This window comes from Grus americana, chromosome 2 (assembly GCF_028858705.1).
Source record: "Grus americana isolate bGruAme1 chromosome 2, bGruAme1.mat, whole genome shotgun sequence".
Taxonomy (NCBI): domain Eukaryota; kingdom Metazoa; phylum Chordata; class Aves; order Gruiformes; family Gruidae; genus Grus; species Grus americana.
In genome coordinates, this window is record NC_072853.1 from 64,519,761 (window position 1) to 64,542,629 (window position 22,869).

Below are 22,869 nucleotides of genomic sequence, written 5' to 3' on the forward strand. Positions count from 1 at the left end.
AATGATGAAGCCATCAATTAGAGAAATAGCCCTCTGAGTATATATCATTGACAAGATGAATACCAGTACATTGTGTTTCTGGATGGAGATCTCAGTGATCTGTAATTCAGAAAGGCAGTGAATAGTATATACAGTCAAACTAATCCTATGATATTGAAAATCAGAAATCTTTTGTCCTCCTCATGTTTCTTTGTTTTTTAGCTACCAGACTCTTTCAGATAATGAAAGTATTTGTACTTTGTATTAATTACTTAAACAATGCTTTCTCGTTTAGTATCAAGATGCCACTCTTCTCCAGATTCAGCATATTTAGTGGATACTTGCAGGGCTTGAAAGAGCACGAGAAGCAGTTCTTTCTAGTTGTTGTCTGGTGTCTTAATCCGTTCTTACATACAGACATGGGGATCCATTCTAACTCTTTTAGAGTCCCTCTCCATTCCAAGGAGCAGACCTGGCATCCACTCCTCATGTGGCATAGCCTCTATTTTTAACCTAAATTCTCCCATGTTCTCTTTGGAATGTCTGATAGCTTCTACCCCCTCTGCCCCTTCCAGCTTTGGTGTTTTCTTTTTTTTCTTTTTTAGCTTTAATAGTCATTAGTGTTATGTTTATAGCAGAGAAGCAACAGAAAGAAAAGCTGAAGAGATGGGAGTTGCACTATAATAATCAAGGAATTCTCAGCACTTGCAGTTTCCAGTTAATTAGTTTCAGTTCTTTTACTTACATTTGAAAGTGAGTGAATATTCCATGGTCAGGGCCAAAATTTATTCTTGGATCTGTACATAGGTAACAAAACGTACTGCAGCAGAGTTATACAGTGAGAATGGGTCTGTAGGAGAATAAAGAAAGAATATGAGGAAAGACTGTAATTAATGCAGTGCTAGACTAACTATAAAATACAATTTAAGAAAAGGGAATAAGCATTCATGACCATTATCTGTATTATTATTATTTTTAGTTGAGTTTTTTTTACTATGGACTCTCTTGTGTGAATCAGCTTTATGATCTTTTCACGGGAATCTAAATGTTTAGGTCCTCTCTGTGTTTGTTTGCTTCTTTGCAGAAGGTCATTATATTAAAAAATGGATCCTACTAGGGATGCCAGTGATTGTTGCAGGGAAGATGAATTTCTAGAGCCGTAAGGGAAAAAACGGTCACTGCCTTTCCCAGAAATATTTGAAAGGGCTAATGAAGTTTGGTGGATCTCAGTGGTATTGACAATGTATGGCCTGATGAGGGGAAGAAAAAAAACCCAGGTCTTTCAGGAAAGCAGCAGGTAAAAGAAATTTCTGTAGCCTTCCCCCTTCTAAATTTAATCAAATGAAACCACCTACAGGCCAATAAGCTTCTTGAGTGCACTTTGCCCTGGAAATAGTGTTCTATTATCACCCAAAATATAAATAATGCAATAAAAGAAAATGTTTGAGGTCTCCTTAATGAGCTATTGTTACGGCACCCTTCGCTCTTATCTCCTTTCATAGCCTGACGGAAAGAGCAGCATCCAGTGGTCGAGAGCGTACTTTGAGTGCTGCTGGGAAAGTACAAATGAGAAAACAGACTTAATTACACTGCTTACTGCATCTAGAGGTCCGTGTGGTTTGACCGGCTGTGTTAGGACACCCTGTAATTTGGAGGAATTCTCTGCACGCTGGCACCATAAATGTACTGCTATCCAAAGGACGGTTAATAATCTAAAGTTGGCTGTTAACATTGCTGGAGCCGGTGTCTATAATTTCAGCGAGTGACCTGAATGACTCTGCAATGAAAGACTGAAATGTCACTCTCCTCCTTTACTTTGTTTGCCTTGAGCAAAGACTGCTCCAGATTGTGTACATCCACCGAGGTCCAAATGATGAAAGGGCAGCGCGGAAGCAGAGATTCATGGCTCTGCTAAATCTCCCTGCTCTGGCAGAATAGTAGGGAGCATGAGGAGGAAGGCATGGGAGAAAAACAGGACGGTGTCCTCCAGAGCAGCTTCCAGCATGGCTATCTTTCCCCATCCCTGAGCGTGTAAAGGCGAGGCTGCCTACAGGGACCCGGCTCTCCCATCCTCTCTAGCTGCCAGCCACCAGTAAATCAGACCTGATGCCTGTGGCTAAAGGCAAAGCAAATGGTTTCCATTACCCAGGTATTTATTTTGCACCTGCTGCTGTGACATCTGTGTAATAACAGTTACGTACGACAAAAGGTAGGCTGACCTGACTTTGAGTATTTCATCGCTTCTTTTCATTATGCTGAGTGAGCGAGCAAGCAGAGGACTCGTATTCTTCTCCGGAGGTGTTACAGACCATCCAGCTGAGACATCTGTGGAGTGGCAAGTGCAAGGAGCTTTACCTTCGCTGTCAGGAATCTTAAACCCTTGTTTCCATTGCGTCTCGTTGGTACAGCTCAGATGCAGTAAAGGAGTAAAATACTATCAGTAAATTTCAGAAAGTTCAGTATTTGCATTTCATTTGGAAACCTGTGACATTTTGGCATATTTTCACTGGAAGGCCAGGGCAATGCTGATTGAAGATCAGTGTCGGCATTAAAATATACAAGGTATGGGAGAGCTGGTGTGCTTCAGAGCAAAGCCAGCCTGCCAGGCACAGAACCAGGGCAGCCCTGGGCAGGGGATAAGACTGAGTGTTCAGGGTTGTTGTTTGTTTTATTTAAATACAGAGTTTAACAAAAAGACTAATTCGCTCACAGCACTCTGGGACTGTATCTTCTAGGAGTGAGACGTGTTCTTAATACTTGTGTGGTTTCTTTAAAATCATTCAGATTTTTGTGCATGTTGCCCGATGTAGAAGTGTCGGAATGGGGGTCTGTTCAACCTTTCCACTTACTGTGTGATAGATAAGAAAGCACTGGAAAAGCACCACTCTCTATATTCCCTCCAATGTAGTAGGGCTAGCTTTCAAGGACCAAGAAACTTTTCCATCGTTTGGGTAAGCGTGGATTTCAGCTGTACTCTGGCAAAATTATGCTGGGAAGTCCCAACGACATCTAAGCCTGAATGACTGTGTTCATTCCCCTCCAGCCATCATGAAGGTACTATCAACAATTTGCTTACTGAAAGCTTTAAGAGGTATCACCGCCATTTATATATGACAGACATGGTGAAGTCCTGACTATATTTCTGGAAGCCAAGAAATCATTGTTGTCACTTTGCACCTTGCATCAGTCTGTAATTAGTCAAAAATGTGACATAATGCCACGAAGGTGGAAGAAAAGAATCTTGAAGGCAAAGGCACTGGCATTGGTTCTCAGTGCAGTATATGTGTGAAGTACTGCTGTTAGATTTAGGACTGCACCTGATTTACATAGGGGGAAAAAAAGCCTGTTGCTACTTGTGGAACTCATCTGAAATGAAGCACAAATTTTGGCTTTCCTCCAGTCACTTGAACACAACACCACCAACAACGTCCTTTTTTGCCCCTGCTAGATACAACCTTTTTCTCTACAGTGTGTTTTATCCACAGCCCTCCATTCACCTTACAGGATTCTGGTTCACACCGTATGAACCACTGCTGAACTGTTTTGCACTGCTACAATTTCAGCTTTGTGAAAAAGGAGGAATATTTGGCTCCTTCCTCTTTGCACCATGACGTGTATTTCGTGACTGCTGAACATAGCAGCTTTTCACAAACAAGAAAGGAAGAAATGCAATGGAAGTAGTCTCATCACATTAAACTGTAGCATTAACAGATAGAATGAAAGACACCACAAATGAACTCATACAGGTGGAAAGAGTCCTCGGTGGGTTGTTTTTGGTTGGTTTTTTTTTTCCCCATCTCACTAGAAAAGATCTTGTATATTGAAAACAGAAATGATGTCTCTTTCTGTGGTAAAATGGGAACTGTATATATTTGCCATAAATCTACTCAAATTTTGTTGCAGAGCCTATAGGCAAAACTCCATGTGTTTTGTTAGGTTTAGGCATGTTACAAGACAAGGATAACTGCACTCCCCCCTGCAAAGGGAAAGAGAAGCCTGAAACACTTCCAGCAGCCTCCCCTCTACGATTATTTCACCTTTTTTTTTTTTTTCTGGGAGTAGGGAGGGTGGTGGAGAGAATAGAAGGGAAGGGAAGAATAGTTATCATGTAACTCAGGATTCTGGAGGAGGGGGAAAACTGTTTTTTAAACTAGGATGGATGACAATCTGTCCTTCACACCTGATTTAACTTTGAGAAGAATGATACCTGAGAACTGGAGGGTTGCCTTTTTAGCAGTTTCTCGTGAGCAGGGCTCGCTTTGCTACCACCCGTCATCAGAGAGCTCAGAGCTTGCAAAGCTGCTGCTGTTGCTGCCGTAGCTCTTACAACATCGGCAAGTGCAAACACACTGAATTTCCCAAGACTTTGGGAGTTATCTGGAGGCCCTGTGAAATTTCGATACGATTTGAGGTTAGGCAGGTCTGTGTTAGAAGTGCTTTTTCCAGCTGCATGAACACACACACACGCACGCACACGCGCGCACACACACAGAGGGAAATAAGAGCCAGGTTCTCCTCAGAGACAGTTTTTACACTGATTTCAAGAGCGTTATTCTTGTTCCTCATTTACATTCCCAGGAGAGGAAACTGACTCAATATCTCTCTTATTTGTAGGCACTTGTGATAGTAGATTGAGGTTTCTCAGCTCAGTAAGAAGTCAAATGATCCAATAACTGACCCCGCATCTCGATTACCGAGAATACAGGAAAAATAACATACTTTAGCCCCTTCCTTCTGGCTACTCTTGCCACACCCTATGCAGGGAGGAAAGGTACATCATGCTGCTTGTACAGGGGTTATTTCGAAAGTAACACAACCCGAGGAGAACCCCTCATTAGGGCTTCAATGAGGGATTACGCATAGGTGTCAAGGGGCAAATAAACCAGACGTTTTCAGCGTTATTCTTGTTTAACATTATGAAATGGCTTTCAAAACTCTGGATGCAAATAAAACTTTCTGATAGGCTGCCAGAAACAGTCATGCCAATAATGTCATGCCAACGTGAATAAAGTCGGAGTGTTTTTCTTTGTAGCGATCAGACATGCCACACAATGCATTTCTGTGGAGTTCTCTTTCTTGGGTGGTTGAAATCACTTGGCTCGCAGCCTCATGCCTCCCAGCTCACCTGAGGCATGCTGTAATCAGCCAGAACCGCGCTGCATGTCATGTCTTACTGCTCCCAGAAAATATACAAATTTCCTTTCCTTCTATTCCCTTTGTGAATTAGCCCCTTAGGGGTACAGTTTTAAGACAGCGCGCAAGAAGCCTGTGCACAGATCCTCGTAACGCATAATGAGATTTGTGTGCCTGCCTACTTCCTCTGAAAATGAACTCTAGAACAGCAGAAGTGACTTGGTTTGGCACTCGCTCGGTCCTTTTGACCTCCCTCTCGTGACAGAATACACAGATTTCCTCCTCCTCCTCTTACAGAAAGCACGGACGGTATGTTTGTATGAAGCGCTGTCTGGTCCTGCAGTAAACCGAGGCGTTTCTCATGGTTTTCAGTGTCCTCAGGTCCAGTTCTGAAGAAAGGTAAGGCTGTTTGACGCTTCACGGGATAAACTTGGCTTCAGAGTACAGGTGCAATGAGACTACATGGCCTGTGACAGAAGGCTTGAATGTAAAGTTTTGCTTCAAAATGACATCAGAAAGCATTGTAAGCCCAGGGAGAGCTAAGCGCTTCTGACAAGTACAAAATTCTCACCTGCAGAATAGGTGCCAAATCTCACGCTCTTTCCAAGCCCTTACTTGTTACTGTAGCACTGTGTAGGATTTAGCAAAGTTTCCCAGTGAGAACTCCCCTAAGCTGATCCACCTAAGCTTCTCGTACGCAGCCTGCTTGTAATGTTTTGGGTTTTTTTTTTGCAAGACCTACAAAAAAGCAAAAGAGAGAGAGAGAGAACATGCTATAAACTGCCACCATAACTTCTGGGCTGCTCTGGACTGCGGGAAGGTTTCCTGCAGTCTGCCAGGACTCGTGCCGAGCGCCTGGGGAGCTGGGAACTGCTATTGTCCTGTGGTAAGGGCTTCACTTGAAGCAGGCTCTGCTGGAGGCACAGCGTAGGCTCACAGCTCGCGTTGAACCAGCACCGCCAAAACGCCCCTCACAACTGGCATCGAGTCGCAGGGATGTCAAAAATCCTCCTGCCCTATAACTGAAGTAAAGCATGGGAGTTTAAAGGGGGGGAATATACATTGGAAAGTATAACTGAGATCAAGGTATTGTGTGCCTAGGCAGTGTACATAGAATTTTGTTTTAACTTGCTGAGAACTAGCAGGCCAGACCTGACGGGTTTTCTTTTTTTTTTTTTTCCTTGGGCCTGGTCTACACATACTTTTGCACTAGTAAAACACAGCTAGTGCAGTAAGCGTTTAGCTCCTCTAATGTTACCATTTCATCTGGTCTAATAAGGCCCAGCTTTCATTTATGTGTATATCTGTGCATGTGAGAGGCAGGAAGAACACACCAGCTGGAGAGGCAAAAAAAAAAGAAAAAAGAAAAAAGAAAAAAAAAAAAGAGAAGATTCCAGAGTACCTACCCAAGGAGTTAATGCAATGGGGCGTATGTGAAGGGGTTAAAACACTACACAGGTACAGATCCTGTGGCAATTACAAATGTTATTGAAATAAAAACCAGAAACAGGAAGCCAAAAAACAGGTCCCTAAGGCAGGCATCTGTCTTAAATGATATCATTTGTCAAGTTTCCAGCATCTTGTGGTTGTGAACACAAAAAGAAGTTCTGTGTTATACTAAGGACATTACATACTCATTAGTTGGAATGTTCCTGAAGTACATAATACAGGATTTTCATTTAATAAGAAGCAGCTACTTGCCACTGCCTTGTACATAAAATAAATTCTGGGCATGCTAATTGCCATTCAAGGATGTTCTACCTAATTTTTGACAGGTTTTTCTTCCCCTCCCCCTTTAGACTACACTGTAAAAATTGTAAGCAGCGTGTGTTGCTATAGTTTAAAAATCTTTTTAGAATATTTTCTTTTTTCTGAAACCTGGATGCTTGCAATGATGAATGTTGAAGGCTTTAATGCTGATATTAAAGAAAAAACTAAACCAAGTTACCTATAGAATATCGCAGCAAGAAGGGGAGTAGCAAGAAAGCAACATACATATATATATACACGTATGTATCTCAGCACAGTAACTCTTCAAGCCATCACCCCCATCTTGAAGAACAAACCTAACTGTAATTAATTGGTATAGTTCCTCTATCTGAACACTATTAGTGCATTAGAGTTAACTAATATATAAGCTTCCCCCTCGCTGCCCTGCCAATGACCTTAAGCTTCACATGGTAGGAAGGCCACTTGCTGTAGAATAGAAAAGTAATTTATCCACCATGATTGTTCAGCCCTGGCCCCTCTGTAAAACAGCAACTGACAATTGTGCTGTATTATGGATGGTACGTTTGTGGTGTGTACAATAGTGTGCAGGGCATCAAACTCACTTCCCTGAACACTGCAGGCAGGGTTTGAAAAGTGATCCTAGAAAGAAGAGACCACTTGCTGAGCAATGGCCCTCCATTTTCAAATCTTTTTTTTTCCCTCCAAATATCTCACCCCCCCCTTTTTTTTGCCTGAAAGAGAGACCAATATTGTTTTCTCAGCTTAGGTAAAAGCAGTATGTAGTTTTCCATTCATAAAAGTATGTCATATCAAAAAAAAAAAAAAGAGGTTACTTTGCTTTTATTTTACCTGGGATTTCCCTGCTTCTTTCCACATTTCAGGATTTAGCATATTCCCTCAAAACATAATAAATTTCGTTTCTGTAGCTTAAGGGATCCATCAGTTAAAATGTTAGTCTTTCATCTTTATTACCCTCCCATTAAAATGAAAGAAACCGGGACACACTTCAGTTTAGAAGAAGCAATTTAGTTGGTAATGTCCTTACTACTCAAGTCTTTACAAAGAGAGAAAGTGCATTATTGCTTATATTTCACACATCTATCTGCATAAGAAGCAACTAAAGCTTTCAGACACATACGATGTTAAATTTAATAATATTCTTTGATTAGATTATTTTATTACAACATTTTTCCATTACCAGTCATTTCCCGTACACATTTACATTCATAAAACCTGCAGGTTTCTCTTTGTTTGTGTGTGCGTATACGTATCCATAAAGCAAGGAAAAGATTTTCTGGTTTGCTACAGCTGTTAGATTCAAGAAGAACAGATTAATAACTAGCCACCACGTAGGACTAGGTTTTCTTGTACACTGCACCAGTAACCCTTTGCTATAATGAGGACACAAAGAGGCTCACATCAGGCTGCTCCTCTTCTTCATAACTCAAATGCGTCACAGTGGCAATAGCCTCTAGTGCTATTTGTCTTTAGTGCAGTTGTGACACTTCGGCATGATCCATAATTTGGCAGCTATTTACCGTGACATTTCCCTTCAGTGCAGCCATAACATTCAGTGAAGCCATTATTTGGTTCCATTTACCATATAAATTGTATTGTTGTGCATGCATGCTAGCAGCTACATTAGGTACCTGAAAATGAGTAAATCTTGTAAAATAGATACTAACAGCTATTCAGCAGAGAAATTTCTTTACTCCTCAGACAGAAGTAGGAATATATATAATATCTGCAAACACTACCGCAAACTTTTCCTTGAGAGACTGTAATTATTTGTATTTACATGACACAGCAGTTATTCATATCCACTTATTAAATATATACATTATATACACACACACGTATGTACATGTGCAAATACGTAGCAAACTATTGCTTGGTAGAAGGCTAACTTAATTCGAAAAGGTATTAGGAGATTCCGGCATAGCAATTAAGTAGGAAGCATATCTGTAAAATGTGCTGAGGGTTGCAGGCCAGGAGAGAGTGAGTACGTGTGTGTCCGTGTACGCGTGCGTACGCACACATGTGACAGACTCAGGAAAAAAGCCAGCTCTTCATCTAGTTCTTTGTTGTTTTTCCATGGAAGCATATGTGTGTAGGAACGGGAAATTCTGTTATTAGCCTCAGCAAACAATGCCAGATTCCTCTGTAGCAAATTCATTTAGAAAGGTAAAATTAGGATGTAGTGCTAGCAACCACATCTCAACGAGCTGCTATTATTAATAGTATTATTATTTAAATCCCTGCTCTCTACATATAGTATACTTAGTACTTCCCAGGCAAATGTATTATTATTTTTAATCATTTAAGTCCCCACTGTGCACACAGCTTTTAATACACCTTTTTTGCAAGCATATTAAGTGTATTGTTATTAATCCCTTGCTGTGACTCTACAGTATTTCTTTTCCTTGTATGTTCAATGTCCTATCATCATTTAAACCTCTCAGTGTGTGCATGCCATATACATTTTCCTATCCATCTAATATTTAAACATTATTTAAATCCATCATAGCTTACTTATTCAAAGTCAGCCCTGCTCCCATAACTGTAAGTTTGCAGAATATACTTTTAAATAAAGAGAAGTTGGCTTCTCCCCCCCGCCTCGCAAACAGAAAATTATTATGAATCTCAGCAGAAAAGCCTTATCTGTGTGTTTCAGAAATACTTTTCACCCTCTCCCTGTTGATAACGCTCTCTTTCAGCAACCTAAACGATAGACGTTGTAGCTTTAAAAACAAAAATTCCTTCTTCACTCTGGATTCATTCATGGAAGAGCAATCACATATACCCTGAGTTACCCCTTTAGCTTAACGTAGGCATTTGATGAAAAGGACAAGCCCAATGGCTGTAGCCCAATCCAAACACCAAAAGGGCCGCTAAATTAGTACACTGGCCATACAAGTTCTGCAGATAACAAATTTAAACTTTTTATTAACATTGTAATCAGTATGAAAGTGCTAAATAATAAGCCTGGAGCCAAAATTAAAACCAACAAAATGTCATATTTGAATACATATATATGTGTGAACCTTCCAAAGGTTCCTCTCTTCCCTTATTTTGATTAGTGAAAGAGCCTGGGGCAGTTGCATTACTCAATGTTATATATGAAGTAACATATTAAAAAGAAAGAAGAATGCTGTATGTCTAAACAGAATCCTGTTACAAGAAGAATTTTTTATGACAAAAACATTTGGAACTCCCTGCCTCGGAAATAGCTAAATCTATTGCACTGACAGTGATCAACACCTATGAAAACTGAGCCACATGGATGGGTTTTGGCATTTAACTGCAGGATCTTAATTTGGAAAATTGTGACCCATGTGATTCTTCTGTGCATATCACAGATGTAACCAATTGTATTATTATTTTGCCCTAGTACATCCCAAACAGCTTTTTTTTTTTTTTTTTTTTTTTAAGATGCATTTATTGCCCAAGGGCATTGCCTTTACTCTGAACAGGAAAAGAAACCATGTGCCTAGGAATAAAATAGTGAGAACTTTGTATGGTCTGATCTTGTATGGTACTTGAGCGTTTGCATCTTTCTAGCATACAGGTGGAAGGCCAATATACCTTTCTAATTATGCAAAACACACAAAACACCACAATATTTGTAATATTAGAGGGGAAATAGGATGTATGTTTCTAACAGCAGATAGTGATGAAAACAAAAATCATAGTGGTTTGACACTCAGCTTGACAAAGACTCAAGCCGTTCTGCCTTTCCTCAAAATCCTCCAAAGTGAGACTAAACCCAGTAGTCAGACATGGCCCAAAAAAGGGACAGTTCTTTGTTGCACACGATTCTTTAGGATGCTAATGACATATGCACTAAAAAATTATAATTAAAATGTGCTAAATCAAAGTTAAAAATACTTTTTCTACTGCCTGTACTATGGAGTAAAATACAAGGTTTTCCTACATGTTACTTTTAAAAATTTCATGTGCAATCAGTCCTGAATAATGCCCAAAAATCGAGTTTACCCTGGATTTTTTCCTTCAACCCCTAGCCATTACCAGTCTATCATTACGTTTATTATTAGGTGTATGATCTTAGGAAATTTCCATGTCTCCAACTGCATACAAACGTATATAATTTCAAAAGATGTGGCAAAATCAGCCTTTAAGATCTTAAACGTTTGCTATGGAAAAAAGATGTAGAGCAAGCATAAAGTATTTTATTGTTCTGGAAAATATTACACTTCTAGCTGGAATTCCCACTGTATGTACCATTAATAATATCTATTAAGTGCGGAAAAATTTTCAAAACTTTACAAAACCTTTTAACTGCACCCACTACATAATCTATGGCTGAGCGTCAGTACGTGTGTGAGGTACTGTGACTGTAGATTTAAAATGGTCTTGCTGTTTGTAAAAGGGCTTCTGCAGAAGCAATATTCAGTAAAAGTAGAAGCAGTAGTCTGGTTATGGGAAGTCACAACAGGAATCATTGGTCAAAGAACTCTACAACACAGAGATTATCTACAAAGGAGCTAGTCAGCAAGAACCGTATCAATATGAATAAATGCCACAAATATTTAAATAGCTTTTTTAACTTTATTAAATCTTCAAAACACTTCAAAAGACCTGAACACGCATGAACATGGCTCAAAACCCCACCCCAATAATCTTGTAACACTGACTGGAGTGGAGACCGGACAGTAAACAGTAAAGAAGCAAATGAAAAGCCAAGAAAATGAGATTATGTTGCAACTTGTAGTTAAAGATTTAAAAGAAAATTGCACAGTTGTTTATAGTTACGAAAGACATAATTAAAAAAAAAGTCAAGTTGCTTTTCTTCATATTCCTGACATGTCAGAATTGGAGGATAAATGTTCCCTATGTAACCAGTAAAGGAATATTATTATGATCCATGATACAACTGAATTACGATTATCGTGTTTGTGACAAAAAATGAAGAGCATAATTTTTTTTCAGAAACTTCAAGAGATTAATAGAACAAGCACAAGATACAACTCTTCATCTTGTTCTAACAATTTTATTTTTAAATCAGGGAATCAAAATTGCTGAAAGATTTTTTTTCCTGTGCTGAACTATATATAAAGTATTATCAAACCAATCTGACAGACTAAATCTGCCTCTGCATCAAGACTTAGTCTGTCAAGAACAACGTTCTTGTCTCATGCTAGCCTAAGCGACAGAATCAAACACTGGCCCGTTAAGTCCATGCTACAGCCACCGATTTAAGCACTTAGAAAAGAAAAAAGAAAAGAAAAGAAAAGAAAAGAAAAGAAAAGAAAAGAAAAGAAAAGAAAAGAACACAAAACTTTTTATTAACACCTTAATGCTGTTTTTTAATATAATATCCATTACTAAGCTTAAAAAAAGAAATTGTTTCTAGTAATTCTGAGGCATAAAGTGCCCATTTTCTCTCTTCTGATTTATATCATTGTTCTGTTTTTACAGCTTACTGTTGACAGAGTGAGGTAATTCAACTACAATTTTTCCAATGTTTTTTCCCATGTACATGTAATCTACAGCACGGAATACAGACTCCAAGCCAGTAAACTTGCCCTCTGGAGACATGTCTCCAAAGTCCACCTCACAAACCAGGTCTCCTCTTTCATACATCTCGAGCAAGTGCTTCAGAGCCATTTTGTATTTGGAAAGGTAATGGTTCAAGAAGAAACCCCGGACGCTGGCAGATTTCTTCAATAGTTTTGCTGGCAATAACTCCGCTTTAATGGGCTGGAGGCCAGTAGGGTTTTGGTAGCCAGCGATAAACCCAGTAACTATCAGGCACCCTTTGGTAGCCAAGGAGTTAAGAGCCAAGTCAAACATCTTTCCCCCAACAGATTCATACACTACATCCACACCTTCAGGGTAGTCTTTCCTAAGAACAGATTCAACATTTTCAGTTTTATAGTTGATCGTACGGTCGCAGCCAATGGATTTCAGAAAACCACCCTTTTCATCACTGGAGCAGGTTCCAATTACATGGCATTCTGCCTTCTTTGCAAGCTGCACAGCGAACTGGCCCGTTCCTCCAGCCGCTGCTGTCACCAGAACCTTCTTGCCTTCAGACAGCTCTCCCAGCTCTTTCAAACTGATGTATGCAGTAGCGCCACTTACCATTAAAGTAAGAAACTCGGGTTTCACAGAGGGTAGAGGAACCGCTTGTTTGGCAGGCACAACTGTGTATTCAGCAAAGGAACCTGCTTTCACGTAGGCCACAGCTTGACCCACTGTGTAATCAGCACTAGCACTGAGTCCTAATGCTACCACTTCACCGACACCTTCAAAACCTATATCAAACGGGGGTTTAACTGAGGCATCATATCGACCAGCTGAGTAGTTTATGTCAGATGCATTAATGCCGACAAATCTAGAAGAAAACAAAAATGTATTAACGAGGTTTATTCCTTACCAAGTCTTTGTCATATGCAAAACCTTCAGTTTAAATTTGTGGGATATGTATGAGACTTTTTTCTGATTATTGGTATATTTGAATAAAGAGTACACTCCAGAGACTACTTCCATCAGACTTCAGTAGTTTATATTCTGTTACTCTAGAATTAAAGATAAATTTACTAAAAGAAAACAAAACAAAATAAAAAACAACTTATATTTTCCTTAGGTCCATTTGACCAAACTAAGCAAATCAAAAATAATTCTGTACAAGATTAAAGGATGAAAATTAATTGACCACTTTATACAAGATGTGAAAACACTGAAGAATAAAGCATGCAAAGCGGTAAATATGTTGATTCTGGCAACAAATTTACATTTTTGAATATAATAATACTGTTAATGACTAACGATCATATTAACTATCGATGTCATTTGCAAGGTCGTGTTACTGTAGGCAAGTACTTTTTAATTGATGGAGTCACTACAGCAAATTTGCCTTTTGATGTAGCTAATGTCAATGTTAAGATATTTTTCTTTATATAAATTACTTGCAACACATCAAAACAACCTTGCACAGAGGGACTAAAATTATAAGACTGAGTATCAAGTCCTACTGACCTCTAACAGGTGAAAATGGATGCCAATTTTATTTATTTTTTAAGAAAAAGATAGAGACATTCTCACAACTTGATTAAGCACTAGGGGATAATGCCTAAAAGAAAGTTATAATCAATCTTAAACGCAAAAAATATTTCAGTAACACTTTTCTTTAAAAAAAAAGATAGCAATATCTCTGTACAGGCAAGGAAAGCGAGACTGGGGAAGATTCTGCTAACTGGAAAATGTCAGAAACACATGCAAGAGAGAAGATCAGGACTGTTACTACACATGGGAGCGACGACCTGAAAGGTGTACTTGATACCATGCAAAAAAGCTGCAGAAGTATGCAAACAGCGCACTTTTAATTGCTGCAGTTAGCAATAGGCTCAAATCATATGTGTGTGTAGTTTTAAATTGCTTGCACGCAGAGCAAGAAGAACTGAAACCGTTTTGCTCATTTTGATTTCCTTAATTCTTTATAGCATGGGGAGCCTCAAACTTTCACCAACATGTTATATATAAAAAAGACACGTAGGCATAAACATATCCATGCATAAAATAGGTGAAAGTGACTGTTGCTCTTTTTAATTCTTCTTTTAATTCACTTCTCAGCCGCAACAAAAAATGTCTACGTCTTGTTCGTAGGTACAAAAAAATCCCCTATTTTTCTGCTTTAATGTAACTCCCATGCCGTACTGCTAAAAGACGTATAAAAATGGGTAACGGAGCAGCAGATTCCGAGGCAAACCGTGTCCCTCGGGCGCCAAGGAGAAGGGCTGGAAGCAGCAGATTCCGAGGCAAACCGTGTCCCTCGGGCGCCAAGGAGAAGGGCTGGGAGCACCGAGGCGAGACGTGCCGGCGCTGCGCTAGCTTCCTCCCGCTGTGACACCCCAACTTCTGTGGAAGGGAGCTGAGGGTCAGAGGCCGGCGGAGAGCTGTGCTCTCCCCCTCCCCGGTCCCATCCCTTCGCCCAACTGGGGGCTCTCGGTAGCTGTCAGGCCAGCCCCCGGGCGCTTCCCCTGCTCCCCGGCCCCAACCCGAACGGCAGGTCCTCGCTCCCCGCTGAGCCTCCCTCCTCACGCTACCGGCGCACATCTGCTTTCGCAGGGCGCGGAGCAGCCGTGCCCTTGGCTGGCGCAGTGCACCCTAGAGAAGGGGGAGCAGAGCAGTGGGAACAGTAACAAGCCCCGTCGTCCTCCCTGTAGGAGTTTCCCCCTCTTCTCAGCGCTGCGCTGCAGCGGGGAGAGCACAAAGGCAGGTAAATAACCGTCTGAGGCCAAAAACTTTGCGTGCGGAGAAGGGGCAAGTCACGCAGTGGGCCAGACGCTGCCGAGAAAGGACTCCAGCACACGCATCGCTGCTTTTGTTCTGGAGCCGGAGAGGATGCAAATCCTTCCCCGCCCGGGCTGCACCGCAACTTGTCCGTGCGGCTGCAGGGGCCGCGGCGCACAAGTTGGTGCCGCCCGGCCGCCTCCCCGCCGCGCCGGGCAAGGTGCGGGGCTTTCCGCGGGGCTGGGGCGGCCGGGCGCCGGTGGGGGGATGCGGTGCGCCCGGGGCACCGCGTCCTCGGCCCTGCCCGCGAACGGGCGCTGCATGGGCGCAGGCGGAGCTCCGCCGTGGGAGAGGGACAGGCGGGCCGGGCAGCCCTGCCCGCCGCTGCCCGTGCTGGCAGGGGGCCGGGGCGGACAAAGCCGTGTGCGCTGCTCCGCTGCGCGGGGGGCTCGTCCCCGCCGCCCGCCCCCCTGCACACACACACAGACACAGACACGCGTGCACACGCACCCGCTCCCTCCCCGTCTCTGCGGGGCTGCTGGGCCACGGGAAATGGTTCTCCCTGGGCTCCTGGGCTCATCATTATTAGTCAATACAGCCTGCCGTCCAGCCCTCCCCCCCTATTTTTTTAAACTCCCTTTTTATTGTGTGCAAACTCAAAACTCCTGTTCGCATTGTACGGGCTTTTTAATTTTTTTTAAGGTTGTTTAGTCTCTTAGATTCCTCGCACATTAAAACGATCGTACGCAGCGTCTGGATTCAAACATGCTGTCTCATTTGCCTTGTCATTCCAGCTGACAGAAGGGAGGTGGTAGGATATGCCTGCAGTTTCTTAGATTATTTTGCTTTTAAAAGTAGGAATAAGTACGATTTACAAGTTGAAGATCAGTTTACTAACTTCTGAGACTGAGAAAAGGAGAGCATAAAAGTAACAATTGCTGGGGGTGCTAGTGGGTTTTAAGACCCTTCCAAATCTTTCATATTGTCTTGTTTCACTTTCTTTCTTAAAATGTATCATTTAATTTAGCAGTTTCTAATTGAGGATTGCTCCTTCAACATTTCAAGATGTAAAACTGAGGGAAAAAAAAAAAGCTAGAGATTGGCTTTTCCCAAAATAATTACGCACATTGAGTCACCCGTTTTATTTATACTCAACAGTGTTGAACCCCCTCGTATTGTTTATTACAGAAAACAGGAGGACACCGCCGAGGGGAGGAAATGCTGCTTTTCGTACCACAACAAAGCGTGAGACACTGAAAACCAGCACCACAGCCTTAAACGCAGACAAAACAAAGTCATCCAAACCAGTACTATGCAAGAAAAACATGATTTAGACCAAACACTCAGCAGGAATAGTCCTCCACATTTCCCACTGTGATCCATTCGTCCCTTGGTTCAAAAACTTTCTCAACCCGTCTTACTCCCTTCTCTACCAACTTTTCCCCCATCTTCCAGCCCAACAGTAAATCGTTACAGGCATTTTGGAAACGAAATGTGTCACTTCCTCAAGAAAATCTCGAAAATCCCCCAACAACTTTAAGAAGGACCAAATCTTCCAGCCTTTTGGTCCTTGTCCTGCAATAAAACGGAGGAACCTTGCACCACCCCCCCCACCCAAACAGGACAAACGGACATATGAAGCTTAAATAGCTTCGTCAAGGATTTTTTTATTCACCTTTTCCCCTCCTCCTCCTCTCCTACACAGAATCAAAGTAAAAAAAAATGCTTTAAATCGATTTCTAGTTTTGAAGAATTTCTGAATAAAGGATGGATTAGTTTTTTCTGTATTAAAAAGTAGAAATAAGGGTTGCTGGCTTAGTTCTCTAAAGGAAAAGAACAAGGGGAAGAAAGTTCCCCCTAACTGCATCTCATTTTAAAATATCTATCCCTAAAGGATACAGGAACTCAGCACATTTTAATTTCCCATTCCCCTAAATCCAAACCCAGATTTTATTGTGGTGGATGAGGATTGTTTTGCATAAAAAGCTCAAAGCAATTAATACTATTCATGGGTGTGACTGGGACTAAAATGAACAAATCCGCAAATGCACTCTTGGAACTCAAGTCCTTTATTGTTTTGTTTTTAATTGTATGTTTCTACCTATTAGAAAATGTATAGTTGTATTTAGGGCTTTTTTTAAAAAAAAAAAAAAAAAAACAACAAAACCCAAACCCTAAATAAAGCTAGGGACTCATCCTGTTGGGATGGGAAAATGCTTCCACAGACTGACAAGAGAGGGGGAAACATTCAGAACTTGCTTTCTGCTGCAGCTCTTACATAGAGAATGTTTTTCTGTAACGTGATCTCGTGTCTTCTGTGTTATTCCCCAGAAAATAATAAATAGAGAGGAAATGCCACAGAACCCCAAATAATACAAAACGTATAAACTGTAAATCCAGACTTCATCACTCACCTCTCCCTCCCCTCCATCCCCACTTGTGCATGTGTCTGTCCAGGAACGTGTGTGTAATAGGCTGATGTGTTAAAACCCAGTAATTGCCTGCCTGAATCTGTGGACCAGCCTTTAGTCTGGTGCAAGCTCTGTGCCTCAGCCCTTTTACCATGAGGTATGCACGTCCCCCTAGCACCCAGGGAGCCCACCCAGCACAGGGAGGGAGCAGAGGGAGAAAGGAAGAGTTACACTGGAAGCCATATAAAAAAAAAATACATTTTAAAAATTCACGGGGGGGGGGGGGCGCGGAAGAAAGACTCCAAGGGTGTGTGTAGGGGGGAGGGGATTTGAGAAAACAAGGATGTTGCTCTGCCTTGCATTACCCGAGTAGAAACTTGCTACTTGTATCTCCGGTCTCCCAACCACTTCCATGAACAGGAATTTAACCCTAGCCTAATGGCTGTTTCATGGTCATGAGTGGATGCAGCAGCACAGTGTTTTAGACTTTGAGGTTTGGAGGGAATTTTGGTCTCAGAAATCCTACTGGGAGATGTCAGCATCGGATTAAAGTGCCACAGAAGCTTTCTCATCAGCTCCTGGAAGAGTCTCTGTTCTTTCTCCTTACCCCTTCTTTACTCTATATTTATGTGTTACATATGGACACACGCTACAGATTACATATACACACACGCCATACACACAGCCACACACTGCCTTAATAGAACTTCCAGCATTGTTCTCAAGCCAACTTAGTGCTTCTTAACATCTTTAAACTCCAACTGAAAGCATGGCAAACTATGTGTTACCACGATTTCCTTGCTTGACAAGAACCTGAGAGTGCTGCGCTCTTCCGTGCCAGCCATGCAGTCTGCTCCGAAGTTCCCAGAGTTTCAGCTTCCCCTCGTGGGCAGAGAAACCTCTGAACTTTAAAAGGCTTACTTTTAGCTTAAGGAACCACAGCCTCTAGGAAGGAGCCACCGAGAACAAACAGGTTTATGGAGGCAGCAGGGGGAAGGCACATTTTGCCCTCAGAGTCTTCAGTTCATGGCGAGCTGGTCACCGCGCCGGACGCGCAGTCCTAGAGCTGGCGCAGGATTTACGGCGTATTATGTTAAGCAAAATGTCACCTCCTCGCTCTCCGCGCGACCGGGCTCCACTCTAAAAGCCGCCAACAACTGCGTGCTCGCGTCCTACCGCGCGAGGCCGAGGGCGGCGGCGGCGCTGCCGGGCCGGGCCGGGCCGGGCCGCTGCCCTGCCCCCTCCCCGCCGCCCGCTTTTGGCGCGCAGAGGCGGGGGTGGTGCCGCGGCGGCCGGGGCTGGCAGGGCGGCGGGCCCCGGCCCTCTGCCTCCCCGGTGAGTCACGGCTGACTGAGAGTTAGTGACGGGCGGGCCCCGCCGGGGCGGGGGTAAGGGAGAAGGCGTGCGGGGCAGCAGGCGCAGGGTCGCACAGAAGAGAGCGGCTGGTGCGGGCTCGCACGCAGACCACGACGTCGGGAGCACGCGGCTATACGTTATCGTCCCCGAGAGTTGTGTGGGTACGATGGGGACACACTCACGCCCCCGGGGACTACGTGCGTGTAACGAGCCCGGGCAGGGACCTGGGAGGCACTCACAAGCGCTAGCCCGCGTCTCATAACCTCTTCGGCGCTCACTGAACGTAAAAGTTGCCTCCTCCCCGCCTTGGCACTGGGGCCCGGAGGCGTTTTCTCCTCTTTCGGGCAGGCGTACGCCTGGAGCAGCACACGCACCCGCCAGAGGAGGAGGAAGTGTCACCCCCGCACACGTGGATAGGGCGACCGGACTGTAGCACCAGCCGTTCCAAACAACAACAACAACAATAAAATTAAATTAACAGTCGCCAGATGGCAGCTGGTACAACTTTGGAGCCGGTCTCCAAAGTGAGGGAGCATGTGTGAGGGAGCAGGCCACAAGGTGCGAGAAGTCGGAGGGGGCCGGCGCGGGGCCGGGGCGCGGGGGGGGGAGGGGGTGGGGGGTGCGGGCGGGCGCTCACCTGTTCCTGACAAGGAGGTCTCCGTCTCCCGGGAGTGGCACGGGCGAGTCCTGCCGCAGGGTAACCGCTTCCCTGAAGTTTTGGCTCAGCTTAGTCACCACCAGCTTCTTCATGGAGCTGGGGATGGACGAGCCCTGGAAATCCAGAAAGTGACGGGAGTAGGACATGTCCAGGATGGGCCGCGGCCGGCTGCCACCGAAGTAGGACCAGGCGAGACCCGCCGCGGCGCAGGACGGCTGCTGCCGCCGCCGCCACCACCAGGACCGCGGTGCCCGGGAGCTCAGCAAAGCGCCGCTTTTCGCGCTAAAACTCATGCCCTGCCTCGGCTCTCTTCTCCCACCCCGCTCGGGAGAGCGAGCTCCAGCTCGGGATTACTCCAGGCAGCTCGCAGGACCCACCGCCACCGAGCCGGCAGGAGAAACTCTCCGCACGCAGCTATTTGTGTATGTAAATAAAGCCCTGTGCAGTCAAGCTGCAGCCTGCCTCCGTCCTTCCCACCCAGCCAGCCCCTCCGCCACACGGAAGCGCCGCCAGAAGAGCAGCGGCAAGATGGTCCCCGGCAGCCGGTCGTCTTCTGCCGCCGGTAGCGTTACCGAGGAGCAACGCTGGCCCTCTCTCGCGGCCGTCCGTCCCGCAAACCCGCCGCCGCCAGCGGCTGCGCCCGGCCGTGCCTGACCCGCCTCACCACACGCAAACGGGCACTGCCTGCCCCTGCCTGCCGCCGCGCCTGAGGACGGCAACTGGGGTCGTGCTGTTTCTGTCAGGGAGGCAGATGTACGGAAGGCTGGATTTTCTCCTAAAGATTGCTTTTAATTTGCACGCTGCCTCTGACTAAGGGATTTAAAGAACAGGAAAGAGAGACAGAGAGAAACGCCTCAGATCCCCCCACACCCCCCGTTCTTTAGTTTACAAAAAAAGGTTATCTTTCTACCAAAAAAAAAAAGTAGTAAGAAAGCACGATAAATTATCAGATCGATAAGATTAGAGAAGTGGAGAGAAGTTGCAGCTAATCTTCTTATGTTGTTATTAACCGCCGCCGAGGAGCCGCTGCCTGCGGGTGGAGGCTCCGCCCCTTCCGTGCGAAACGTTCACTTCCTCGCAAGGTGGTACGAATCAATCCCGAGCCGTTAGCAACCGCGCGCGGGCGCGGCGCGGGGTGACTGGGGCGCGCGCGGGTGCGCGCGGCGCGGCGGCGGTTCTGGCCGTTGGGGCGGCTGAGGCGCGGGCTCCACGCGCGGCGCGTGAGGGGGATTTTAAAAGGCGAAGCTCTTCCCGCCGCCGGGAGATCCGCGCGGGTGGCACCCCTCTGCCCCCGGCTAACAGGCTGCAGTCAGCTTGTTCGGGGCGCAGGGGTTTTCCCCACGCTCCCGGTTACTGCCAGGAAACCTTTTTTTTTTTTCCCTTTCCCCCTTAAAAAAAAAAAAAAATGCCAGCCTCGCTGATAGAATACGTTTGGGAGCGGGAACCTGCGCAGGAAATCAACTGGGTCAAGGGACCAAAGTAAATGTTGTGATGGAGCCGCCAATCCCAACTTGGTACAACTGCGTGGAGGGAGGGAGAGTAATAGAGATGTTGCACCGATGTCGGAGGAGCTCCCGCGTAATTCCTAGAATTAACTCCATCCTACCAGTATAAACAGCTCATTGCTTAATTGTGCGGTATTAATAATTAAAAGCAAAAAAGACTTAAATCCCTTTCTGCCCGAAAGAGAGCCAAATTGCAGTTCCGAGTGTTTTCCTTTAGGAATCAGCTGGGTAGTTTTTATTTGCTTTCTTGACTTACAAAAGAAAGGGAAGAACCCTTCTGTTCTTGCAGTTAACATTATATAAATCCCCAGACACATACTGTGCAAAATCTATTAGCAGCATGTTTCATATGCTGCAGTTCTTGCTCTGCAATCTGTTGGTATTTTAAAAGTAAGGATGAACTGTAATCTCCCACAAATCATTTTTAATTCAATGCCAGTTAGACGTGTGCCACGGCGAGGTATCATCTCCTGCTTTTTTTTTTTTTTTTTTTAAGTTTGCTGGAACAAGACCTCTGCTGAAGTTAAATCAGCACATGCGTCTTGCACAGCACTTTAGCAAGTGGATTATAATAACAACCCCCTCAACGCGTGTCTCACATGAGGAATCTTTTATGCCGCGCTGTATTAAGACTTCTTTTTTTGTCATATTGTTTAGCTCTGGGAAAGGGAAAAAAAATGAAAACAAAGCAATTAAAAAGATTGACAGGTATGGGTTTGTGTGAGACCTATTTGTAATTGTCAGGGTGACGTGGGCAAGAGGAGGAGGAGTAACAAACTGAAGCAGGAAAAGCAGCTCGATGTGTCTGTCTATCAGTTGAGACTGTCTGAGAGCCCTGGGATCCGAATGTGTGTTATATTTCAGTGAAAAGAGAAGAGAGGGAGAGTGGATCTCTTTCTCTCCCAGGAGTTTAGGGGGGGGGACAGTTCACGTTAATCTCTCCCACTCAGTGAATGTCTTTTCTTCCTCCCCCCCTCCCTCTTTGCACACACTCTCCGGGGTTTTTCTTGGTTTCTTGGTTTTGGCAATTTTTTTTGTGTGTGTTGTTTTTTTTTTTTTCTTCTTCTGTTGCAGATCAAGATCAACCAAAAAAAAAATCCATGATAAAAAATGTGTTTGCATTATATTTAGTATCAGAAGAAGCTTCGATTTGTGGAGAAAAAAAAAGGGAGAGCAAGAGAGAAAAGTAGTCCTCTCCGGTGGTGACACTGTTTGATCTGTGACTGTTTGGAAGGTGGAGGAGTGACTGACATTTCCCATCCGGTGTATATGTATGTATGGGGGCTTTACTCCTTTTTATTATTTGCTTTCTTGCTCTTAGACTAAGTGCTGGGAGGAGAAGGAGAGACTGGATCGACCTCGTTTTTTGCACAATGAACAAACTATTATCAACGCAATAAAAAACCAAACAAACAAACAAAAAAACCCCCAACAACAACAGCAACAACAACACACAAATCCACGAGCCTGAAACAAGCCAGCCAGCGAGCGAGCGAGAAAGTTGCGCTTTGAGACTCTTTGATCTCGGAGAAAGCCTGAGAGGGGGGGAGTGACTGAATTTACCGTCTCATCGCCGCCGCTTGCTCGGCTCTCCACCGCGAAGAAGGAGGAGAAGACGACGAAGAAGTGATTAAGGAAAGGAGGGGGAGAAGGGGAGAGAGGAAAAGGAGGAGAAAAAAAAAAAAAGGAACGAAAGAAAGATAATGGATTTGGGCTACAGATTGAACTGATCAAATCTTATTTATTTTGCACATCTCCACTGGCATCTTCCCTGCTGCTGCTGCTGCCGAGACGACTGAAGAGCTTTGTCTTATAAGGAACTTAAAAGAGAGAGAAAGAG

The 22,869-nt window shown here is 44.0% G+C and overlaps 2 protein-coding genes across 2 annotated transcripts in view; one reads left to right on the forward strand and one right to left on the reverse strand.

The window, feature by feature from the left end:
- Positions 1 to 11,392: 11,392 nt before the first annotated feature.
- Positions 11,393 to 20,587, reverse strand: PTGR3 (prostaglandin reductase 3). Its single transcript, XM_054816151.1, has 2 exons — positions 19,504 to 20,587; positions 11,393 to 13,201 (listed from the first exon to the last, which is right to left on the reverse strand). The coding sequence occupies exons 1-2, from the start codon at positions 19,815 to 19,817 to the stop codon at positions 12,277 to 12,279; spliced, it is 1,239 nt and encodes a 412-aa protein (XP_054672126.1). The 5' UTR covers positions 19,818 to 20,587; the 3' UTR covers positions 11,393 to 12,276.
- Positions 20,588 to 21,708: 1,121 nt separating this feature from the next.
- TSHZ1 (teashirt zinc finger homeobox 1) overlaps positions 21,709 to 22,869 on the forward strand; it is a 54,769-nt gene continuing 53,608 nt past the window's right edge. The window contains exons 1-2 of the mRNA XM_054818002.1: positions 21,709 to 21,737; positions 22,351 to 22,869. The exon at positions 22,351 to 22,869 is cut by the window's right edge and continues 561 nt beyond it. The gene's annotated coding sequence lies outside the window, so the exon portion shown is untranslated. The remainder of the gene's footprint in view (positions 21,738 to 22,350) is intronic.